The 21,469-nt window shown below is 41.7% G+C and overlaps 1 protein-coding gene across 2 annotated transcripts; it reads left to right on the top strand.

Annotated features, from left to right (window-relative positions):
* Positions 1-8,569: 8,569 nt before the first annotated feature.
* On the top strand, positions 8,570-16,724 carry dusp10 (dual specificity phosphatase 10). 2 transcript variants are annotated; one of them, XM_071467822.1, is made up of 4 exons: positions 8,570-8,708; positions 9,802-10,633; positions 14,251-14,619; positions 15,961-16,724. In XM_071467822.1, exons 2-4 carry the CDS (start codon positions 9,850-9,852, stop codon positions 16,224-16,226), a joined length of 1,419 nt encoding a protein of 472 aa, XP_071323923.1. In that variant the 5' UTR covers positions 8,570-8,708; positions 9,802-9,849; the 3' UTR covers positions 16,227-16,724. The 2 variants fall into 2 exon arrangements, with proteins under 2 accessions (XP_071323923.1, XP_071323924.1); XM_071467823.1 differs by having other exon boundaries at positions 8,588-8,725.
* The last annotated feature ends 4,745 nt before the right edge of the window (positions 16,725-21,469 follow it).

The raw sequence follows: 21,469 nt of genomic DNA, 5'->3' as shown, positions 1-21,469 counted from the left end.
TTCCTAGACAAATAACCAAGTCCAGTTGCTTTCGATTCAAAACTCCTTTGAGATGTTTAATAAACACCTAACCATCTGCTCACAGCTACATTATTTATGTGTTGTAAATAATTGTGTTAGAATCTATATTAGTTAAAGGTATGAAAGGCAAGTTTACTCTTTCTAGTCCAAACACGCTGAACAGGAGTAACAGCAACTACTACTATCATATAACTGCACAATAATTTTAACAAAGCCAATCTGTGATGCTTCACAGTCGACCAAAGCAAACCAAAGGCCTGAGAGATGCAAAATACCAGTTGCAGGTGTGTCTGCCGATCAAAGGAACCATAACTGATTCAATGAGCCACCCGCAGTTTCACCGTACCGGCCGTGCGTTCTTAGACACTTGTCAGTTTGTTTTTCACTCCTTGTTTACGTTTCACGTTTACGTTTGTCACATCCTGTTCGTGACTTCCTGTTTGCATAAAAGTGTAAATGGCAGACACCAGAATTTAATACATGATAACCTGGAGTACACTGTATGTCACTGTCAGTGTGATTTAGGTTGACCTGTTAAAGGGTCAATTTTCACACAATCTATGGTGATGATGTTGATAAAGGAAGAGATTCCACTGCACACAAATGAATTTTCATATAACACAGGCGAATAACAAACACGTTCGACTTCGGAATGAAGAATAAAGCTTTGAAAACTATTATAAAAGAAATGTTAGTCAGTGTTAGTTCTAGTCCACAAAGTTCTTAAATGTAAAAAACATTTAAGTCTCAAAATATTCTACTGATTTAGGATTGGGTCTCACATATTAGCTGTGCTCGTGGCAAAAGGTCAGACAGTTAAAAAAAAAAACAAACAAAAAAAAAACAACAACCTTAAATTCACTGAGTCCCTGTGTTTAAGTTAAATGTCTGTTTATTGTTAAAGGGATTATTCGTAAGTTTTCTCTGCTGCCAAATGTGGTTTCTTGCTGAGAGTGGGTGGTGGTGATCGTTGAATGCAAAGAGTTTCAGCCATCGTTGCATTTACAAAACAAGAGGTTATACAGTACATGTCCTCTGAGCAGTGCTGCTTCTTCAGGGACAACTGGATGCCACGCGGACTTGGATTTAGAAAGTGAGGGGACTGTCCGGGTGGGCCGGGGTTAGCTGGTTAGCATCCTAACGCCAGTGGAGGAAAATAGGTCATAGAAATGGAAGCAAAACAAGAGTTAACACTGGCGTTGCTTTCCATTGCTGCAGACTGCTCTTGGCAAGTAGGGGAATTAAGTTTAATGCTGAACTTGTAACATTTCTTCCAGACTCCTGTTAATGATAATGTTAGCTATGTAGCAATACCAAAAACACACACACATAGCTCCTTTAGCTTAGCAGCTCTATTATTCAGCAGCTAATTCAGGAAAGGTTTTGGATTTACTAGTCCATACACCTGGTGTCTGAGTCTTTCCCTGCAAGATCTTTCCCTTCCCTCTGTCATTCAGGAAGTTAAGCGTTTTACATTTTTGACAGCCTCAACAGCTTGTGTAGAATAACATAAGGAGGAGTTATCATGAGCAATATTAGCTACTGTGGCTCTGAGGAGATTAAGGAAAGAGCACTTAACACAGAAACACAAACTTCATTTGAAAGTCTTTTCAGACTCAAAATCTAATCGTTTCACACATAAACAAAGCCAGATAATTGCGAACTGGTGTTTCAGCAAGAGGTCCTGTGATTCCAGACTTGTTTTACATTGTCACTCATTAATTTACAGCATGATTATTACTGCAGATATAGTCCAGATCCATCCATTCCCAGAGCACAGAGACAGCTGCCAACAGAGGGTAAACCTCAGCCCCCTCTGGGACAGCCATGCAGAGCTAAAAGGCCCTGGCTCCCACACAGCCATGCAGCAGGTGACCCCCCGTCCTAGAAACAGTTGCTATTTAGATGTGATTAGCAACGGGTGCAGAGAGAGTCATTGTTATTTATATTGTGTTATCCCTGTGTTTGTTTCAGAGGTTGAGGGCAGCGAGTACTTCTGATAAGTTGCTCTACTCAAGGGTCACGGCTGAGAGGTTTGGTTTATAACCTCTAGGAAGCGGTTTAATAAACAGACACTCACTGTGGGTGATGGGTATAAATATCAGGGGGACATCATCTAATACCCTCAGTCGTGCAAATCCATCCATGTGTATGATATGCTTCCATTCTGGGATAAGGTCAGAATTAAATTGGGCCTCCACTGCAGGCAGAATGACAAAATTTGCTATTCTTGAGATCATTATCTCACATTTCATCAAAGCATGAGGTAAATCAAAATTGCAAGCGCACACACAGATACATATCAAGCGCTACAGTATATCAGGATCAGTGACGCTTCATCACTGGCTTTATACACTATAAGTGCAAGTGTATACGTGAGCAAGTAAAAGCGAATGTTTAAATTTTTTCATCGTTAACTAAACAATATTTGGTAGTTGCTAAGTGACCGTGAGGATGAGTCACCCCTCCTCAGGCGAAGGGACATGCCAACTTGAATGAATAATACTGAGCAGACGAGCCCAACTCAGAGAAAGTAGGGTTGTTATGAGTTCAGTGATGGAGCTGTTATTGTTCGGTGTAAACCATACTTGTCTTGGTAATCTGTCACAGCCAATGGCCTCCTCTCCCAGGCAACACTAAAAGAGACTCGTGCTTTTAGCAGATGATTTTTATTTTTTAATTTTAATTTTATTTTCACTCCTCCTATCAGCAATTAATTTCAGAAGTTCTAAACCTGCAGCTGGGACTCCCCTTAGGGTTGTGAGACAGTTTTTGAGGAGGTGTGTATCACAAGGAGACCTATGAAATGTTTTACAAATGTTTTTCTATCACACAGGTACATTGGTGTCAGTAATTTTATTTTATGGTTTTAGACAACAAATTACTATTTAGGTTGTATCTATAATGCACTCTCTTTGATTTGTTTCAGATATTTTTAGTCTTCATTTACTAATCATGTCCGTTTAATTCTGATTCTGTGACATATTTCTAGAAAAAAGACATCTTTCTGTCCTGTAAATTCTAAAGTTAAATTCAATTAAAAAAAACAAGAATTTCTGAGAAAAAATTAACATGTACTCTCTGCTGATACGTCACAGAGCCGGAGCGCTGTACTAGCTGAAGTTACAGTCAAAATACAAACACTGAAAGAAGTTAAAACAGCACATGAAACAACAGTGCTGAGAGAAGCTGAATTGCAGACACTAAAAGGAGATTCCAGCTGAAGTGTCGGCTGAAAGAGTAAATTCAAGACAGCAGCTGGCATAAATTCTGTATAAACAGTGGAAGTCAGACGAGGTTGTCTTTTTTGCTGTTGCTTAAAGGTTAAGACTTGAGACCTGAAGGGATTTGAAGTGTCAGTCGAAGTGTAAACATTGAAAGGACTTGAAATGTCAGTCGAAGCATATGTGATGAACTGACCCGTAGGTGTCTGTTAAAGGGGAAATCCCGCAAGAAATTAGTACTGGCCACAAATAAGATATCGGTGTAAGCATCGAAAGCAGTTGGATGTTGGAGTTGGAGCAGTCAAATGTGGAGACCTGGGGCCTGAGAGGTTTTGAGGTGTCAGTCAAAAGGTGGGCACTGGACGGATCTGAAATGCCAGAAGAATGGTAAGAGATTTCAGCTGATTTATAGCCACTGAAAGTAGTTAAACTGTCTGGTGAAAAGTGCTGCCTATCTTAGCCAGGATCTTGAAAAAATACTTCAATATCAACCATATAAATACCTTTTTAATTGTTAGGTAATAATTGTCCTAGTGCTCTGTAGTCCAGTATCCAAACATGCAACACAACATGGAACATAAGCAATTTTGAAACATTAGCAAAGTTGCTATTACTTCATAGTTGGACACATTTTAAACATGATTTATTTCTCATATGTTGGTGTAAAGACGACCAGTAATGACGTCTCTGTAGTTCGAATCTGAGAGGTTCTTACCAGCTTAATTTACATGTTGGGTACAGTTGCAGGTCTTATCAGATCTTCCGATATTACATAACTAGTTTAGGGTTTTCTCAACATGTGATGTTTCCAAGCCTAAAATGTGCATCACACTCTCAAACTCACGTTTGTCACATCTTGTCAGTTTGTACAAAAGTTTGGACAGGAAATCCTCTTCCCGTTCAGTAAATCAAAAAATAAACAAAGGCAGTCGTGGTGTGACAGTATTTCAGAGGGAGGCACCATAATGCATCGACAGACTGGGCTGACAGTCTTTTTTTTTTGGGGAGGGGGGCTCTCAAAGCTCAGACAGTTTGTACAATGATAGTCAGACAGCCCGAGCATTAATGATGAACAGAATGTCACTTTGGAAAGCTGTGTCATTGCTCAGTTAAGATCTCGCTCATTCAATTCAATTGCCTAATGAAGTGAATGAAGAAAGATTTAAAATGACACATAGAGAGATAATCAGCCCATCAAGTTTCCAGAGGTTAAACATGTTTGAAGCTGTGTGTTGTCCTGTGTTACAGACTAACGGACTGGAAGCTGATAAATATGCAGAAAGTAAACGGCCATAGGTCGACGGGCTGTTCAATCTTTGGCAGTGTCCGTCCTTGCCGTCGCTGGACATGTTGCTTTTCAAGCTGTTGAGTCTGCAGTGGGCCCATCTGTGCCATTGCCTCTTAGAAAACCATCAGTAGCAACATTTTTTCGTTTCTTAAATCCTCAGCATTGAAAGAGAGATGAACTTCATGGCCAGATGGGATAAAGTTCGGGGAGCGAGGGGGAAGTCTTTTGCATATTAAAGACTAAAAACAGCAATTAGTAAATGGGCTAATTTGTAATTCAAACACAGTCTCCCAGGTCTTGTCTACATGAATGTATGTATGACAACTGGTTTCTAAGGTTATATAAGGTTAAGCTCTTCCTGTGCTGCTCTAAATGTGACATTGAGTCTGCACCTTGCTGAAGACAGGAAGTGGTTTGGGTCTTTCATCTGGGCCAGCGAGTATCGCACCACGATCAGTCACATTTTCCATGCTGAGCAACAACCAAAAAAAAGGGGCTAACCACTTGACTGTGTTCTACATCAAAGTTCTCATATCATGTATGTGATCTCTAAACAGACACACAAAGCCTCACCCTGTCATGTTTTCCATGGGCTGACATTTATAAAGGAAGAAAGTCAACGCAATCCAGTTCAAGATCTTGCAAAAGGGTGAAAATGGTGGTAAAACGAGGTTTCTTATCTGTTGAAGACTCTAAATGAATAACAAAAAGACTGTAACATCTATTAACATTAACTAACATAGATAATATGACATCCGCCCACTCCCAGTTTCATATGACAACATAACTGAGAAATTGTCCCCTAGAAATTACATTTCTATGCCACTAATTTGCAATATGTTTTGAAAGAGACATAATGGCAGTTGAATAACATTTAAGCCAAGCTAGCTGCAAGGCTGTGGGGATGGGAATTTTGGTCTGGTTGAATCCACCACTTTGGTTCCAGCCGAAATACCTCAACAAATATTGGATGGATTGGCACGTTCATGTTTGCACAGAGGACATATCGTGCTAACTTGTTCATCTTCTGACTTTGACTCTTGTGCCACCATCAGATCAAAATACGTCCTTTGACCTATATTTATAAAAACTAATTAGTAATGTATGAACATCATTTCTCAGAGACAGGGTTGACATGAGGCTGTTTTGGTTCAGAAATCTTTCATCTATATAGTAAGCGCTGAGTCCTTCTAGGAACCAGCACAACTTCCAGGTAATTCTGCTTCATTGTTCCTGATCATCATCACTAACATCACACAACAACCACAAACTCCTAATTGAAACACCAATCTCTGATCTAATCATTTTCACAGTTTTGATAGTGTATACTTGGTTCTTGGTAATCCCTCCAGCCTTTTGTGGTGCAGTCAACTCAATCACTTTGTACTGAAAAAGAGCGTCTTATTACTGTAGATCCAACAACTCTCCGTAAAGAGAGAGAATCTTCTGCTGCCTGTGTGACAAACATTTGGCCAGATAAAACCAGCCACACAGGCAGGACTGGTTGAATTTACATAACTGTTTGGGTCATGCTGCATACAGTGTTTGAATTCCCAACAGATCTCTGAAATGTTTGCTCGAAGTGTCTGCTTCTTATTCATCACCACAGGTTTCTAGCCTTACTACTGTATAACTACGTATATCTAAATGTTTACTGATGTTAATGATGTATGATTTTTCCACATATACATATACTTTCTATTGTTATAACACTAGTTGCCTTGTATGTTATAAAACTTTTTATGAGCAAAGAAAAACAACCCTGACCGAAGTTTTGGGTCAGGCCCTCTCACGGGTTCACAACTAAAATCTGAGGACTGGGGTTAATTTTATTTCCATATACAAAATAACAGATTTGCCTTGAAAATAATTCATTCTACATTTACCTTCTGGATTTTATATGAATAAACACTGGATTTCTAAATCATGTGGTGGTTAGAAATCACAAAATCAAAAACAAGACACATTTTGTAGTCCTGGATGAAAAAAGAAACAAACTTTAGAGTCTCCTCTACAGGCATGGGGTGCTTGTTCACTTACCCTCTATCACACAGTGAAACAGGAGTGGCTGGGAATCCAATCTGAATAGGCTTTGATCAGCCATGTCCATTTATAAATAACTGTACAGGGGCCTAATAATAGCAGCAATAATAAATGCCCTGCATTGTTTCTGGTTGCCAGTGAGGATAAATAGAGAGCTCAGATTATATTTGGGGTCTGGAGCCAGCGAGACCCTTTAACCGCAACATGGGTCCTGTCATATGGGACTGTACAGTCAGCCAACTTGGCACTTGCTTAATAGTGCTCCTGCCAAACACACCTACTTATTACCACCAATAATGTTACTTCTCCATCCAGCACACAGGTCACTTGTGTTGTCTTACACAAGCAACAATCTCTCTTCACAGGTCATTATGCATTTCCACCAACTTTAAAAAGAAAAATGAGTCATCTCAAGAATAATGAATGACTGAGGAGGCTGACTGGTCACACTGGTACATGGCCTTAAATGTCTGATGGCATTTAACTTAATGTCATTCATCATTACTGAACCGGTTTTAATGGGAATAATTACAAGAACTGGTATTGTCAGGTGTGTTTCACAGTTCTGTCATACAGGCCTGGTTAATATTTAAGTTAGACTGAATCATATTCAGTGTAAACCATGCTCTCACTGCCTTGAAGAGTGCTGGGAAATATTAATATATTACTGTCAAAAAAGCTGTGGGTCTGGATTGCTCATCAATATACACTCTTTGCGAGTGATTTAAGTGGTAACTATAACTTGGGGAACCTAGAAAGACACAATCTTGGGACAGCAATATCAGGACAAAGATAATGAGGAAATATGAAAATCTAGGGGTGGTTTGTTTGTTCATGAAGGTGCAGATATCATCTATCGAGCTCAGCAGGGTTTCGAATGATTCATTTGGAAAAATCTGACCAGAAAGATGTGAAGAAAATAAATCAAAGACAACAAGGATTTACGAGAAATTAAGATGCCTTAATACAAGGAAATGTAATACTGTTGACAAGCTATTGCAGGAAGTGTTTATCGCTGCTCAGAAAAAGATGTTTTTTGGTCCTTGTCTGCCTGTTTCTTTGTCTATTATATGCTATACTATAAACTTTATATATGCTGAGATTTATATTTGAATGATGGCAATATATAGGCTACATGTTAAGGCACAGTGGGTATTTATAACTGGAAAACATATGATTTATAATTTTAGTTACAATAGATGTTATAGTCACAGGGTGACTACACAGGGATTGTTTTCTGACGTAGGATTGATTTAAATGTTCATCAGAGTGATGGTGTGTGGAGAGAAACATGTCAGTTTATCTTGTTCATACAAAATATCTTGGTAACAGAATACTATGCAAAAGTTTTAGATGTTTAGATTATTTTCCAACATCCAGTAGGCCTGCCATCAGGGAGGTGTGTGATAGGTCCCACTTTCATTCTGCAGCAGGACAACGACCACAAACACACAACCACTCATAAAGACCTATCAAAAAAAAACACTGACCTGCACCAGCAGACAAAAAATAATTTCATATGTAGTAAAAAAAAAAGTGAAAATCACATGTCATCTATAACATATCAGACACATGTCTAAGATGCTTTGACTTTATTTTTATTTATTTTCTGCCAATACAGTATGGAGTAGCTCTGCCATGTTCCTGTGAGGCTCCGTTGAAGTGTACAAGAAGAGTTTACGAGCAGCACTTGAAGGCACCGCGGCTTCTTCCTGGAGCCTCCTGGAGAGATTTTTGATTGGCTGCCAGTGACATCATCCCTGCTCGTACGTAGGACTGAAGGCAGTTCAAGCGACCCCCCCCCCCCCCACACACACACACACACACACACACACACCAGCCACAGAGGCAGACGGCTCGGCCAAATCCCTCCCACCAGAGGGCCGGACCTCACTGTACAAAAAGGATCAAATTTAATATTAATGAAGTCGCGCATTGGCTCAGAGTCGCGTCAATCCCGCTGCGCGACTTCTGTAGGCTGGCAGACTTCCTTCAACATTATTTCTGGGGGAGCAGGGTAAAAGTACAAAAAAATGTTGCCGATCCACAACACTGGGATGGACTGAATGGAGGCAACGTTGACAGCGAGCGGAGACAATAAATCCGTCTACAGGCAACCGCGACACACACCGGTAAGCAGAAATACAAGGCAAGTTTGGTAATTGGTGTCCAAGGCACAAGTTGCTGTTGAAATGCACAGTCATAGAGATTTCACACGATTCTATAATTAATGAAGAGGGATATCAAATTGCTGCGACCATTTCGGGGCCGGTTCGTGTTTATTATTGCTGTTATTATTTTCACGACGTGACTGAAGCGGTTTATTATAGCGTTTATCGTTCTTTTATCCCGCCACTGAGATAAAGTTACAATCTCCGCCTTTAAAATGCAGCCATGGCATATTTATTTCATTTTTTTAATTTTTATTTTATTATTATTATTATTATTTTTTTTTTTAATAATTCATGATGGTGTGAAATTGGATGTTCGGCTCATCCGTTCAGTTCGTCTCGTCCGAGAGCCATATCACATTCACGACACGTCCTCATGCCGGTTTCTTCAATGAATGTGTCCATGAATGATTCCTGCTTCAGCTGAACCTGCACCGCGCTGAGAGGACGGCGGCGGCTGGGACAGGCGATGCTCCGCGGGTGTCTTTGCGTAATCTGCCACGATGACATGCTTTTAAAACGCGCAGGCTGGTGATCAAAAGGAAATGCCACCCCTCTTTTTTTTTTTTTTTTTTTTTTTTGTACCCCGACTTTCCATTTGGGGGAGAGACCAAACTGCGGCGTAGCGTTGATGCAGTATTTTATCTTTTTTTTTTTTTCTTGTTGTACAAGAGCAGAGTTGCTGTGAAAATTCAGTATCACACACATGTACAATATCTGGAGGATGATTCATATTAATTACATTCAAAGTGATTCAGTTACACAAGACTGTGATGATTTCACTGTTTATTATTAGTGGCCAGTCTGTCACACCTACATTTTCCCACCAACTTGGGTGTTGCCCTGCGGGTGTTGACACTACTAATATTTGGCTTCAGCAGCCGTTTTCTAGTTTGCATGTTGATCAAACAGACAAGAGGTTGGCCTGTGTGCTCTCTGCTTGTTCATTCACAGCCTTGGTCTCAGTCAGTGGGTGCAGAATTTATTGAACTACACTGGTTTTTGGAAAGACTGTCTCGCTCGCCTCACATTTTGGCTTGTTCCTGTCCTCCAGAGAGCGGCTTGTTGAGTTCTCCATAAACGTCCAGCCCTCGGCCTCCCCATGCCTCCATCTCCCCTTGACGACAGAATTGTGGTGGCGCTGCCAAGGCCGATCCGACCTCAGGAACTCCAACTGCGCCTGGACACCAGCTACCTGGACTCCATCGCCACCACCAGCAGCAGCAAAACAGTCATCAGCACCACCGTGGTGAAGATCCGGGCGACGGCCAATCTTGTAACGTATATGCCCTCATCCAAGGGCTCCACGCGCTCATTGTCGTGTGGATGCAGCAGTGCCAGCTGTTGCTCTGTGACTACCTATGAGAAGGACAGCCAGAGCCTCAGCCACAGCCAGGTGAGCGCCAGCAGCCCCAACCTCAGCTATGCCGGGCCCCCCACCCCAATGGTCAGCAACCATGAAGCATTAAGTGCCCCCAGTCTCACTCCGGGCACTCCAAAAGCCGTATCCACCGTGAGGGTCATCCATCCCAATGAGCTGGCCAAGAGGATGACCTGCTGCCCCATGGGACACCCTGTAGGGCCTGTGCCGGTCATCATCGACTGCCGGCCCTTCATGGAGTACAACAAGAGCCACATCCGGGGGGCCGTGCACATCAACTGTTCTGACAAGATCAGCCGGCGGCGGCTGCAGCAGGGCAAGATCACTGTGCTGGACCTCATCTCCTGCCGTGAAGGCAAGGACTCTTTTAAGGGCATCTTCTCCAAAGAGATTGTGGTTTACGACGAGAGCACCACAGACCCCAACCGGCTGACATCCTCGCAGCCTCTACATGTGGTCCTGGAGTCACTGAGGAGGGAGGGCAAGGACCCCATCATCCTCAAAGGTAACATTTAAGTAGGTTTATCAAAGCTTGGGGTCACAAATGCCTGGATGACTGAAAAAAGAAAGAAAGCTTTCCAGTATGAAAGGGACAGAAAATCACAATATCATGGGTTTTAGTTTAACTCTGGGGAGAGTAAATCAGTTTAGACATCTGAAAGCATGGTCTGATGAAGCAGTGGTACAAGTTTAGTGACAATATAAACTAATATGAAAGTGGTGTGGTAGCACAATAATGTGTGGTGTGAGTAAAGCCTCTGACTGTTATTGTTTTTTGTCAGCTGATATTGAATGTTAACACACTGGCTGTAGTTGTATCATCCTAACAGCTTTGTAGTGAAGCATTACAGCCGTTATAACACCATGTACAGTTTGTGCACATAAAATCAAGCCTATGCACACTCTGTCTGCGTCATCTGCATACAAAAACATATGCACACACTCTTCAACAGCTTTCTATATGACACATATTCCGCAATTTGCAGGCAGTGAGAAGCAGCTGTTAGTAAATAAGGCGGCCTGTTGAGATAGCAGTCCCTGGGTCGCTGCCATGTTTTCTATCTTTGGTGTGTGAGAGTGTGTTTGAAGCTGGAGCAGCATGTCGTTTAGGGGGCTGGGCTGTGAGTGTTTTCTGAATGCCTCCCAGTTGCCGTCCAGCCGTAAGATCACGGCACCTTGATATCTTCTCTTCTCTTCACCCTCTGGTCCTCCTGTGTACTTTGATGGACGAGGCTCCTCTCCAGCGTCTCATCCTGCATCAGCGTCTCTCTCTGAAGCTCGCCCCACTGGGAGGAACAGGCAGACTGTCTTGTTCTTTTTGTCCCCTGGTTTAATTCTTGTAAATTGCAAAGCCATCCTCTCTGCTGATGGGATCAAATAGCTCAGCCTCACTTTCATTTACATTACAAATACTTTTCAATACTAGCGATGGCCACTATCTCCCATGTTTCCCCATTTATGTTTATTTGCAGCATGGACTTCCTACATGTGATCAAACATATTGTGTTAATGATTGAATGGACTAAACCAGCCCTAAGCACAACATTTATAATGTTTGAGCCTTGATTCCATTATAATTAATACTTCTAATTATCTTTTTTATATACATCTTTCTGAATGTAATGGTGATTAATTCTTCACTTCCTTAAAATATCTGAGGGCTTTGTAACGGGGGAAGCAGGCAGGGGATTGGTGTTATTCTAAGCAGCAGTAATAGTGACATATTTGGAACATGTATGTTCAGTATGACTGCTGCTGAATAATTTACTCATACTCTATTATTTGCTGTTAGCAGGAGGTCTTAGTCATGATTTATTGTAAATGTGGTCGTAGCATGATACTCTGCTCCAATGGAAACACAAAATCTTCTGTCCCTGCCTTTCTGCAGCCCTGAGCAGGGATAGGTTAAATTTAATCCGTCAGAATTGCCATAAACAACATGTCAGTGGTGTCGGAAGGTTTAGGGTAAGCTTTGGAAACAGCAGGTCTGTGGTGTGAGAGGCCTAGCGAGGCAGAAGCGGTGATTTCTAAGCAGGAACTGAGCCACTGGCTTATGAAAGTGATAGAGACACTTTTTATGTTTTCCTCTGTGAGTTTAGTCAGAGATAATGACAGACGGTCACACTCGACAGATTTCATCTGACAGCAACGTGCTGCTTCTGTTATTCTCAGTTTGCTATGAAAAGTGTTGTTTATCGGTTGGATTTGACCTGAAAAGAAAGATGCTTGTTCAGTTTGAGCCAAAACAGTTTTCACAGTTCACTGTGTTTCTAGCTTAGTCATTAGACTGTTTATATGAGCTTGATAAATGTTTTGCAACTATAAAAAAGGCATCAGTTTATTAGTGTCAGTATATACTGGTTTGTAAAGTTTATATGACTAACATGTGACCAAACAGTTTCCTATTTACACATCCAACAGACAGTAATAAAAGGAATTATTTGGAGTTGTGAGCAACCTGACGAATATGAGCCTAATATTCACTCTTCTAGTGCTGTTTAGTCTCCACCATCTCCTGACAAGAAAGTCTGTGTTTACTAGCTAGTGGTTAACTTTGTCTTTCTGCTGTTTGGTGATGAACAGGTAGTGTACAGTGTGTCTCTCAGAGCTTTTCAGCTGGAAACATCTGCCTGCTAGTAGCTTGAAAACTTTGAGAGTAGTGTGAACTGGACTAAAACAGTGATGCTGTGCAGTAAAAACCAAAACAATGAGCTTAAAGAGGCTAAAATGCTTCGTAGAGCTGATGCAAACTGCTGAGTCAGGTAATAATAATTAAAGGCAATAATGTTGAAATAATATTTTTAAATGTTGGCCTCAAAAATCCATCATCACCAAGGTTGTACTTAAATGAGGGATATCATTCATGTTGAACTACACCACGAGTATCTAGCTGATGGCTTTAAGGCTGGAACAAGGTCTGTGTGGTACTGTATTGAAAGATAAATATGAAATCACAGACAAACAAGAATTTTAAATGTCTGTAAAATGGCTTTCACTAATAGCTCTGTCCTTTGAGCCCAGAAAAAATGAAAATGTAAGAAAAATATTAATGCCAGTGGAACTTCCCCCTTGAATTCCCCCCATAGCTCCTCCTGTATATACTTCCCTTTCTTTTATTTACTGTAGTGTAATTATGAACACAGCATCCCACCACAGTGAGGGCCGGGCCAGTATCACTGTAACATCAAGTTAATGTCTTTGTTCATGGTTAACGATCACGCTATTTTCTGATGAATAGACTGTCAGACAGTTGACAGGAGATCCCCACCTGCCCAGTCATAAAGGGGAAGTTGTGTGATGACCTCACATGCCGTGATGTCAGCTCTTGCAATATGAACAAGGCATGAACTGATACAGTGTGTGTTTGTGTGTGTATGTATGTGTGTGTGTGTGTGTGTTTGTGTGTGAGACACTTTCCACCCCTCCCCACAACTCTGGGCTGAGGGGAAACTTTGGCCGATGGCATCACTGGCAACAGGTGCAAACCAGTTATTTGGAGAAGTGCAGATGTCCAGTGAGAAGTATATTAAACATTTAGTACATCTATTTACCTGCAGATTAACGAGGGGGATTTCTCATGTTGGTTAGCAAGTGGAAACTGTCTTGGGAGGTATTTTGGCCATGTCTCTGCTTCTCAAAACAGAGTTGACTGGGACAGACAGTGGCTGTTAGTGGAGACAGTGCTGATCCCTCCATACTGATTTAATATCCAAATGGAGACATTCAAATCGCAACCAAATGTTACGGTGTAGTCATGGGACTTGGAGATTTCTATACTGTTTTAGGGCTTCAAATCTCTTTAAAACCAGTTGTCACAGCTTTTATCAGGTGCGTATGCAAAGTTGTCCTACTCAGTTGTAACGTGTGCCATGTGGTGGACAGAGGCATGAGTGCATGTATTTTTAGCATGGATCACACCAGTGGGAATTGAACCTTTAACCCTGACACTGTTAGGTCCACGCTCAAGAGACCGACGAGGGCTAATTTGCATTTAGAAAGGGGCTAAAGAAAAATAAAGTAATTAAGAAAATGATGTTTGACAGTTTTATCCATTGTTCCGCTTGTCAGCCAAACTGTATTTGCCTTGAGCTTACATCACACTCTTTGTGTTTGTGTTCACAGGAGGCCTTAGCTGCTTCAGGCAGAGCCACGAGAACCTGTGCGAGCACTCTCTGCACCTTCACGAGGGCTTGGACACGGGTGCAGCTGCTGGCCTGACGGGGGCGCTACCTCACTCCCTGCCCTCCACCCCGGACATAGAGAACGCAGAGCTGACGCCAATCCTGCCCTTCCTCTATCTGGGGAACGAGCACGACGCTCAGGACGTCAACCTGCTCCAGCGCTTGAACATCGGCTACATCCTCAACGTGACCACCCACCTGCCGCTCTACCACTACGACACGGGCCTCTTCATCTACAAGCGCCTGCCTGCCACCGACAGCAACAAGCAGAACCTGCGCCAGTACTTCGAGGAGGCGTTTGAATTCATCGGTATGAAAATTTGAACTACTGACACGTGAGCTAAGACAGCTTTTTGTCTCGTGACCTTTTGAGACAAAACACGGCCTATGTGAACTCCTCGTCGCAGGTTCCGCAGAGCTGCGAGCAGTTAAACCACAGACTAATATTTACCTTCTCAGATTGTTAAATGTGAACACTCTCCGGAGGCTGGAGGAGATTGAAGTATCTGTTGTTTCAAAGGAAAACAAGCGAAAATGAGAGAATAGTGAGAAAAATAAAAATAATGCTGTGCACTATAACCAAATTCTAGTTTGGGAACCACTAAGCTGAATGAAGGGTGTAGGAAGGAAGAATGATGATGGATCATATTGTGACGTATCATCTTTAGGAAATGAATTGTGTTTGAAGAGTGTCTCTCTTCACATCCTCTGAATACAGCTGACTTACTTTTTTAGAGGTTTATGACAAAATTGAGGCTGTGGAGACTGGCATCCCTCTGAAACTCAGGATTTTTGACACATATATTTAAAAGGCTGTGTTCATCCACCTTTTTCTCTCCATACTTCAGAGTCTCTGCCAGTACCAAATACCAATCTCATACCAATGGTCTCTTTTCCACCCAATTCAAAATGACCTAATAGATGTGACTGAGAGTGGAAACAGTGACTTTTTTTTATGTCACTGATTAATAAACTGTATTTGAAGTGGATAAGACACATCAGGCTAATCACTCATTCGATAACTGATAACTAAACCACCGAATAAGGTTTGAATCGAGGCAGATACTGATCTGGTGTATCTGATCTATGAATTCCTAATTGTGGCTCAGTGGTTTGCACTGTTGTTGGATGACAAGCAGGTCTTGTGTCTGATTCCTTGGCACTGGTGCTTTCTACAATTTGAAAGTTATTTTGTAGTTGCATAGGTTTCTTTTAAAAATTAGATTTGCAACACGGTGCTTTTTTTGCTGATGTATGATGAGATAGAAAATGGACAGATGTCGCTGGGGTAGTGTAAGCTGGGTATCATATGAAATGTTTTGAATCAGAACAGATACCAGAACTGATGTAAACTGATGTTTTCTACGAAAATTTAATTTGTTTAAATTTAACAAAAGCAATTGGATAAATTATAATATCTGATAAAAGAACAAGTGAACCAGGTGGTCAATCTGAGGAGGCACTTGATGCTAAATTACAGCACTTTACAGTTTCCAATACTTGGTGCTACAGCTGCATTTTGTTTGGTCTGGGTAAAAAATACTGAAAAATATCTTATCATGTATGATGACTGAACTGCCCCCAGGGGAACAAATTGTTCCTATTAATTTATTATATTGCGTTTTAATTGTCTCAACGTTCCTCTCTGCAGAGGAAGCACATCAAGCGGGTATGGGCCTTCTGATCCACTGCCAGGCAGGCGTGTCTCGCTCAGCCACCATTGTGATCGCCTACCTGATGAAGCACACCTGGATGACCATGACAGACGCCTACAAGTTTGTCAAAACCAGGAGGCCCATCATCTCCCCGAACCTCAACTTCATGGGCCAGCTGTTGGAGTTCGAGGAGGACCTCAACAACGGAATAACGCCAAGAATCCTCACACCAAAGCTGATCGGTGTGGAGACCGTCGTCTAAACGAACTCCTTCGTCTGACTCGACGCTCAGACGTGTGCTCGCTCTCGCTGTTTTTCAAGAGAGACCAGCTGGTTTGGAGCTTGAGAGAGAGAGAGAGAGAGAGAGAGAGAGCCGCTGTATTCTTTTTGAATCTCCTCATGCTCATCTTGGACTCTCTGGAGGTGCCAAAGCTCTGGGTCAGTGGTGATGTGAAATGCCAAAAATCCCTACTGTTTGGACCTGGCCGATGTCCCGGAGGAGAAGATGAGTTAGAGAGATAGAGAGAGAGAGAGAGAGAGCAAGTGGTCGGTGGGAAGATTTCCATTGGTGACCGCAGAGGAACGAACATGAGGGTAAAGAAAATTGGTGTGGAAAAGATATTCAATGTGCTTTGGGGCAATTACTGACAAGAGAAACTCTTAAAGCTCACACTGTGGCACACAGTTTATGTTTGCAGACTCAGGCGGGGTTGGCCACGGCAGTGCCTGTCAAAAAAAAAAAAAAAAAAAAAAAAAAAAATTGATGAAGACATGTTTGGTGTGTTAATGTTGTTGTTCTATTTTTATACGGGGGTTTATGGGGGTGACCATGACGAGCCCACAGCGGCTTACTGTGCAATAATTTCAGAGTGGAATGCAACTGAGACCTTGATCTTTATGTGTATATATGGGTAATGATTACGAAACATTTCCAGCTCTTTGCTGAAATACCATTTTGATGTTAATGTAATTACTGTTGTTCAGTTCTATACGATTATGTTCATGGTGCAGACGGTTATGCTGTAATATTTGGCGCAGAGACAGAAAAAAAAAAAAAAGGGGGTTTATTGTTTTGAGTGCAGCTTATGGGTTAATGTCAGTTGAACCACAAGTTCATATTTCATGTGTTTGCTTCAGTATTTTTGTTTTGCCATTCCTGCATCCATATATGCATACATTTTAGCAATATATATTAATTGATATATATTACCAGACAGCCATAAGAGCTTTTTTAATGCATGGCTGCTGGCAGAGGAAAGAACACTTTGAAATAATCAGTGATTATTGTAAAACAGGGCTAGTGGTGATGTTTAATGTAACAGAGCAGAGGAATTTCACTGCCTGCTCCTGTCTCCTCTGTTCTCTTTGCTCCAGTTCATCCATAAGCCAGCTCTGTTGTAATGTACTTCACTGTTTTGCCGTCCCTGTGTAGCTACACATTATGTTTTTGTCAGTGCCCTACTTTCTGAGCTATGATTTAGTCCATTCTGAAGTAGCAGAGTTGAGGTTACACACTTCAAACAAAGATGCACCTCTTTTAGTTCGACAGCGGTTGTACAGTAGAGCAGTGTGACCCTCGTCTAATCTTTTGCAACTCCCTGTCGCTGACACTAAGCTACAGTTAAGTGAGCTCTCCTCTGCCTCACGAAGGCAAGAGCTGCTGTCACGTGCTGTTCTAGTGCCTCTATCAATGCCTTAATTCATGTGTCACCAGTGGGCCTGCGCATGGTACAGCATCACGTGCAGACGAATGCAGATCACACCGAGGTCAAATTTTAGCTCCCTGACAAAAGCAACCTGCTCCTCTTTGTCTCTGTGTAACGTGCACATTTTGCTAGATTATTTCTGCAAGTCCTGATCGATATGCAGAATTTTAATCGGACTGCATTTAAAGACGCTAAAAAGCCTTGAGGTGAAAATGCTCATTATGTAACTCTGATCTCGTGGTGGCATTTGAAGGAGAAACTGAGCACCACCGTGAATTGTTAATCAACTTGGCGCTAAATAGTGGTGTAATAAAGAGTATATGCACACACACAAAGTTCTCCCTCATCCTGTTGCATCTGAATATGCTCACCTCTGACTCATATTACAACAAATTTACATAGATAGATACGAAGAGGAAAGGCTATAAAAGAAATCTTATCCAGACCATAGATTTCTGAAGTGTCGTTGAACAGAATCTCAATTTTCCATATAAGCCTGGGTAGTTTTTACACATCTGGTCCTCTCAGCCTTTTGACACTTTTAGTGGAAATTATAAAAAGGGACATTTTTATGTAGCCAGGTTGGATGCATGTGTTTTAAGGCGTAGTTCACTTGTCTTTTTGACCACTTGTATACAACTGAGCACACAGTATAAACACCTTGTGTTTAAAACACCTTGTGTGTTGTTGTCTAAAGGCCTAGAGTGCCCAGAACTAAGAATAGCCTTGTTTTAGCCTGAAACTAATGCACTTTTGATCTGATTGGTTTTGATTTGACAAACCCAAGGGCTGATTATGTTTTTCCAAGATGTAACAGAGCATGTGGTCCTTCACTTGAAGTTAAAACACAAAATTCAGACCAAAAAAAAAAAGAAGTTACAAGTTACCAAGCTGACTTGAAGCAGCCTCCTCACAAATGATGGTTCCTCCTCTGTTCACATGTTCTTTTGGTTTTCTTTCCAGCTCCCCATTCTTTGCATGAAAATAAAGTGAAGCACAGGGCTAACAATCTCATTGTCAAAGTACCAACACACCCTCATTACATCTTCAACACCGAACCCACAAGTCAGTGAAATGATCACATGTCTCTATGAGTAAGATGAAGGAGAATGAGAGGAGTTGTCGCAGCGTCATGAAAACAAACACACACAGTGCACTCAGTAAGGCTTTACAACACCAACATTCACAACAATAAGCTTCAAAAATCCCTCATGTGAAAATTCACGCTATGCAAAATGAAATTGTAACATTCAACGTTTCTTTACCCAACTGTCACGAAATCGTTTTTTGTGAGGTCTCTGCGAACATCTCGAGCATGAATAACAAGTTTGCGGCCTCAGACTGAAGTGAGTTTTAAGTGTGACAAAGAAGTTTAAAAAAAAAAAACACGTTTGTGTGGCGACGTGCCCTCACTTGTATTTTTGTTGCTGTTGTCATTGGTGTCTACTGGTGCTCCACAGTATATTTGAATATGATAAAAAAAAGGTATATAATAACCATTTAACACACGTTTGTAGCTTGTGCATTTATATTCAGTGATTACCATTTGCAAAAAAAGAAGAAAAAAAAAAGAAAAAAGAGAGTGCTTATCATCTGAGCCAATGTTATATAAGAATAATGTACCTTTTCGTCCCATCTGCCGGTTCCTATGACCGCAGCGGCACATGGCTTTTGTATGTAATGATCTGTTTGACTGAACAATGTAACCATCGTACTGTACGTTACTCTCTGGTTGGAAAAGAAGCATGCTGTGTGCTCCTTGTCTGTGAGGGACACTCGCAGTCATTATGGTGCTGCCTGTCTTTCCCACACTGCTCTTTCTGTACAGGTCGCAGTCTGACTGACAGCTCCAAGAGGCATCTGGGTCTGTTCCCTTTTATTTGGAAACACGGTTCTGTATTAGAACAATATCAAGCTGTCATGTTCTTTACGACTTATTTTAGAGTCTCTGCTTTGGGCTCAGAGGCTCTGGTGGAAACGGGCTTCGCTCTACAAGTCTGTGTATCTTTCTTTGTGTCTGTCGTCAACGGTCAAGTATATACAGTATATAAATATATATATATATCTATTTTCTTTGTATGCATATATTCATTACTATTTTTGCACTGACCTACGGACAGATGGATTTATTTTTTTCCACAAAGGGTGCTATTATAACGGAGGCCTTCTCCCACACCTTTTTTGCATGACTTGCTCAAAATTCCTCAACTGGTCTGTCATCTCTCCTACTCTTCTCCTACTACTCCTTGAACTGTTGCAATTGAAGCACTGTAATTTTGTAATCCCTACTTGTGAGCTTTGAAATAAACAGGGAGGCTTCAAGTTTGGTTTGGCGTCCTGGAAGTTTGTTTTCTCCCGGTTACATCCTAACGCAGAAGGATTTGTTTCTTTAGCTACTTGCAGACTGAAGGAGAAATGTGTTTCTGACTGTGAACTGAAATATTTTACTCAGCCAGATGTTTCCTGTTGCATTGACGTGTTTAAAGCTGCTGTAATGAATGTGTTTAATGCATCGCATGACTGCTTAATGTGAAAGGGGTCACTGGTAGTGATGAACCCACGGAGCTTAATTGTTTAGTCTATAAATCAGAAATGATTGAGTTTAAAGCTAAAGGTGACAACTTCAAATTGCTCGTTTTTCACTTGAAAACAAAAATATGTTTAACTTACAATGATAAAAAAAGCAGTTTGAAAAGCTAAAAAGAGCAAATATTTGGCACTAAAATTAACAATCAAATCTGTCTATCGATTAGTACGCTGCTGCAGCTATACAAGAGACGAGCTACCTTAAACAGGTTTGTGTGAAAACATCCTGATATTAAAACAGGAACAACAGATAAACAGGGAATGGAAACGTTCATGTGACCAAGGCCCCATGAAGCAGTCGAAGCCGGGAAACAGCAGACGCTCCGAAACTAATTATCGGGATCAATAACAACAAAACAAGCCTTACAGTGTGTATTTTAAGAGACAGCCTCTATCAGCCTCTTGACATTTGAGCATCCAGTGGAGTACACAGCCAGAGTTGTGAATTATCTGTGCTCCCCTCCATTGAACCATGTGTCACATAGCTGCAGGAGTTATGGGCCTATATTTACTCCAACTTTGCAGGCGTCTACTGCCTCATGGATAGCAGGGAAGGGGTGTGTGTCTGTGTGTGTGTATATTTGTATGTGGAGGGGAGGGGGGGGGGGTGGGGGTGGGGGGGGGGGGGTGGGCGGTTTGCCTGGGGGTCAAGATCTCTCCATAGGAACAGGCACAAAAATAGTTTTTAGCGTTGTTTCTAATTACGAGTGATGAGTGCCCCGCCTCATTAATCCTTTCCTATCAGCACTGGGCAGGCGGGCAGCACCAGAATAGCCCTGATCTTTGTGCCGCTGCACGCCACTCTCCAGCAAACCCTGCATGGACGTATTAGGCAAAGCAGGCCTGAGAGGAGGACCTACCTTTTCTACACGCACACACAAACAGGTGCACACACACGCACACACACACACACAATCAAGTGTGTACATACTTTGCTGAGGAGGCGGTGAAATAAAGCAGAGGATCTCTGAGACCGAGGACTGCTGCACTGGTTACCATCAAAGCTGTTCCCGTTGTCACAGGAAGATGCACTCGCACGACACCCTGCCCCAGCTTCACTAAATGTCACTACAGCAGCACTTTGCACTAACAACTCATGCATAAAACAACACTTCTCATGTTAACCAAACGCTATTACAAAATATGCCAAAGGATGATATGGAGTGAGGTTAATGAGAGGAAAATGGGAACACAGAGGACAACTGCGTAACGG

The sequence above is a fragment of the Trachinotus anak genome, unplaced genomic scaffold (genome assembly GCF_046630095.1).
Source record: "Trachinotus anak isolate AG129_WGS33_773 ecotype Australia unplaced genomic scaffold, CSIRO_AGI_Tana_v1 ptg000031l, whole genome shotgun sequence".
Taxonomy (NCBI): Eukaryota; Metazoa; Chordata; class Actinopteri; order Carangiformes; family Carangidae; genus Trachinotus; species Trachinotus anak.
The sequence above is the reverse complement of the archived record's forward strand: the minus strand, read 5'-3'. Positions and strand labels throughout refer to the sequence as shown.